The 2,716-nt window shown below is 43.3% G+C and overlaps 1 protein-coding gene across 1 annotated transcript in view; it reads left to right on the forward strand.

The window, feature by feature from the left end:
• Positions 1–2,716, forward strand: part of LOC103606641 (fibrocystin-like) — a gene marked incomplete at its 3' end in the record, with an annotated part of 92,141 nt that overhangs the window by 39,664 nt on the left and 49,761 nt on the right. The window contains exons 17-18 of the mRNA XM_008591208.1: positions 521–695; positions 2,119–2,249. Of these exons, the coding sequence (XP_008589430.1) occupies positions 521–695; positions 2,119–2,249 (306 nt within the window). The remainder of the gene's footprint in view (positions 1–520; positions 696–2,118; positions 2,250–2,716) is intronic.

Raw genomic sequence — 2,716 nt, forward strand, 5'->3', positions numbered from 1 at the left:
TTGGTGTGAGTGTTGACAGGAGGAAAAGGCATTCCTGCTGAGCAGACAGATGGACTGGAGCGCTCTGCAGATACTTCCATGCCACACAGTGGGAAAAGGGTAAATACATACGTGGAAACAGCAACAACCACACAAATCTTGTTTAATTCAAATTGCATCTAAAGGAATTATTACATAAGAGAGTAGTCTTAAACATTTTTTTAAACGTGAGGGTGTGTTTCTGAAATGACTACTAAGGTTGAACTAAATTACGGCTGCCATTCCTTGTCACTTTGCTTTTCAATATTTTTTTCATGTCCTGGTACACAGAGAAAATGGTAATGGGTTTTCAGTGTTCCAGGGCAGACAGAAAGGGTTTCTTATGGCTGAAGCCTTCACCTGGTGGCAGAGTGGGGAGGGTGTGCTGGCCACTTAAGCCCTGCCCAGCTCTTCCAAGGGCTGAAGGACCAACATCACCTTGAACACACAATCCATTCCCTGCATACATGTTGGGAAGCTTTGTCTTGTTTAACATCTATACCCGTTTTCCTATTTTATCCAAATTGCATCCAGGCTCAGAAAGTTCCAGCTTAGAGGGGGACCTCACCAGTGGGATGGAACCTTTCTGTGGGAGGTTCAGCCTTCGTCAGCCTCGACACCTTGTCCTAATCCCCCCGGCTGCCCAGAGGGGCTATCGGCTGGATCAGTACACACACGTGAGTAGTGGTCCTCACGCTTCCAGGCCGGGTGGGAAGGGAGAGATTGGTGTTATTCTGTGAGTTTGAGATGGAAAAAACAGAAGTAGAAAGGAGTGATTGTTATGATTTGTTCAAGGTATTTTGGGTGGAGGTTCTAGGTCTCTTAACTGCTGTTTCAAGCATGAAGAGGCACCAGTGGTCCCCACTTGTGTGTTGTTACCTGGAAATAGCTTTGAATTAGTTGTGAAACCTATAGAGGTTTTATTTGCTCCAGTATTTTCTTTGCTTTCTAAGAATAAGAGTGCATACTCCATAGTCAGACTATCTGGGTTTGAATCCTGATTCTACACCCTGTGTGTCCTCAGTGTCTTACTTAAGTATACTATACCTTAATTTACTTATCTGTAAAATGGGTAATAATATGGTCTGCCTCTCAGGACTGTGTTGAAGATTCAAAGAGATAGTCTAGTAAGGTGCTTGCACAGAGGTAAGGACTCAGTGGCTAGTTACTGTTATTATAGTTGTTATTATTGATGGAATGACTGATAAATTTCTTGAACGCCTCTTACATCCTCTGCTCTGCCGTCCTTCATAAAAGAGGTGCAGCTCATTTGCCCCTTGGGAACCAGAGTGAGTCTTACCAGTGTGGTGGAGCTCATGGCAGTAGTTTCAAGTCCTTTCTTAGTTGGGCTGCAGTGGGGCTTAGGGCTAAATGGTTCAGGGTTGTGGGGCCCTCCCATCTCCAGCCTGTCCTCCACTGTGGGGGCTTCCAATGGGGAGACTTGGACCCTAGGGGAGAGTTGGCAACGTATAGAGACATTTTTGGTTGTCACAACTGGGGAGGTGCTACTGGCATCTAGTGGGTAGAAGCCAGGATTGCTGCTAAATATCCTGCAATACATAGCAGAGTTCCCACAACAAAGAATTATCCATCCCCCAAAATGTCAATAGTGCCGAGCTTGAAAACTCCTCCTCTGAATTCCTCTTGTGCCAAACAACTTTGCACTTAATTGACCTAGAAGCTAAGGATGCTGGGGAGTTAGAGTTGAAGAACTGAGGCTCTAAGAGGTTAAGTGACTTGTTCAAGGTTGCATCGGTAATTGGGTTAGAACAGGGGTTTTCTAATTGAGATACTAGAAAATCCTCAAGTGCCGTGCTAGACATTTAAAAACTCTGTTGAATAACAATTTTGGTTTAACCTCAGAAAAAGTGCTTATTTTATTTCCCCCCAGCTTTATTGAGGTAAGTAAATAACAATAGTCTCTAAATTATTTCTCTCTACAGCTCCAGCTAGACTGGTAAGCTGTAGGAGGGCAGGAACTGGGTTGTCTCTCTCATAGTGTGTGGCTGAGTTCTAGGAATGTGGACTCTTCACTACATATTGTTTGAATGGCTGTTTCTTGCAGTTCTATTAATTGAAGGACTTATTTGGTGTCCATAGCTGTGTATTGCATACAAAAGCCACATGAATAAGATCCTGCAGATGACCGTGTCCTTCACAATTGGCTTTCAAAACATTGTAAAGAAGAACATCACCTGTGACTGGAGTCTTGGGAGGACCAGCCCCCAGAGGTAGCTAAGTGGTGGGGAGGTGTGGTAGGTATTCTGCCAGCTGGGAGGATCAGCTCCCTTGGGGATAGTGGCCCACCTGAGGTAGGTACCAACAGTCTTATATTTGGGCTTTGGATACTAACTAAGGGTTTTGAACATATTTTATTTGACAAAGAAGTTTGACTCAAGAGCAATTAGTTGTTAAGAATATGTCCTATGACTTTGACACTTTTTATAGGGAGAGAATCATAGAACATTATATTTGGGAAAGACTTTAGAGAACATTCTTTGATATGACAGATGAGAACAATTGGTGCACTGAGAATGTGAGATTCACCAAAATTCATTCAGCTAATGACTGTGGAATAAAATCTAAGTTTCTTGAGCCCTTGATTCAGTGCTTTTTTCACATATTTCTTGTGGGTCCTGTAGGTTGTTTTAAACCTAAACGAGTCTGGTAATGTCCAGGGGTATCAATCTTCTCTGTG

This window comes from Galeopterus variegatus, unplaced genomic scaffold (genome assembly GCF_000696425.1).
Source record: "Galeopterus variegatus unplaced genomic scaffold, G_variegatus-3.0.2 Scaffold6760, whole genome shotgun sequence".
NCBI lineage: Eukaryota > Metazoa > Chordata > Mammalia > Dermoptera > Cynocephalidae > Galeopterus > Galeopterus variegatus.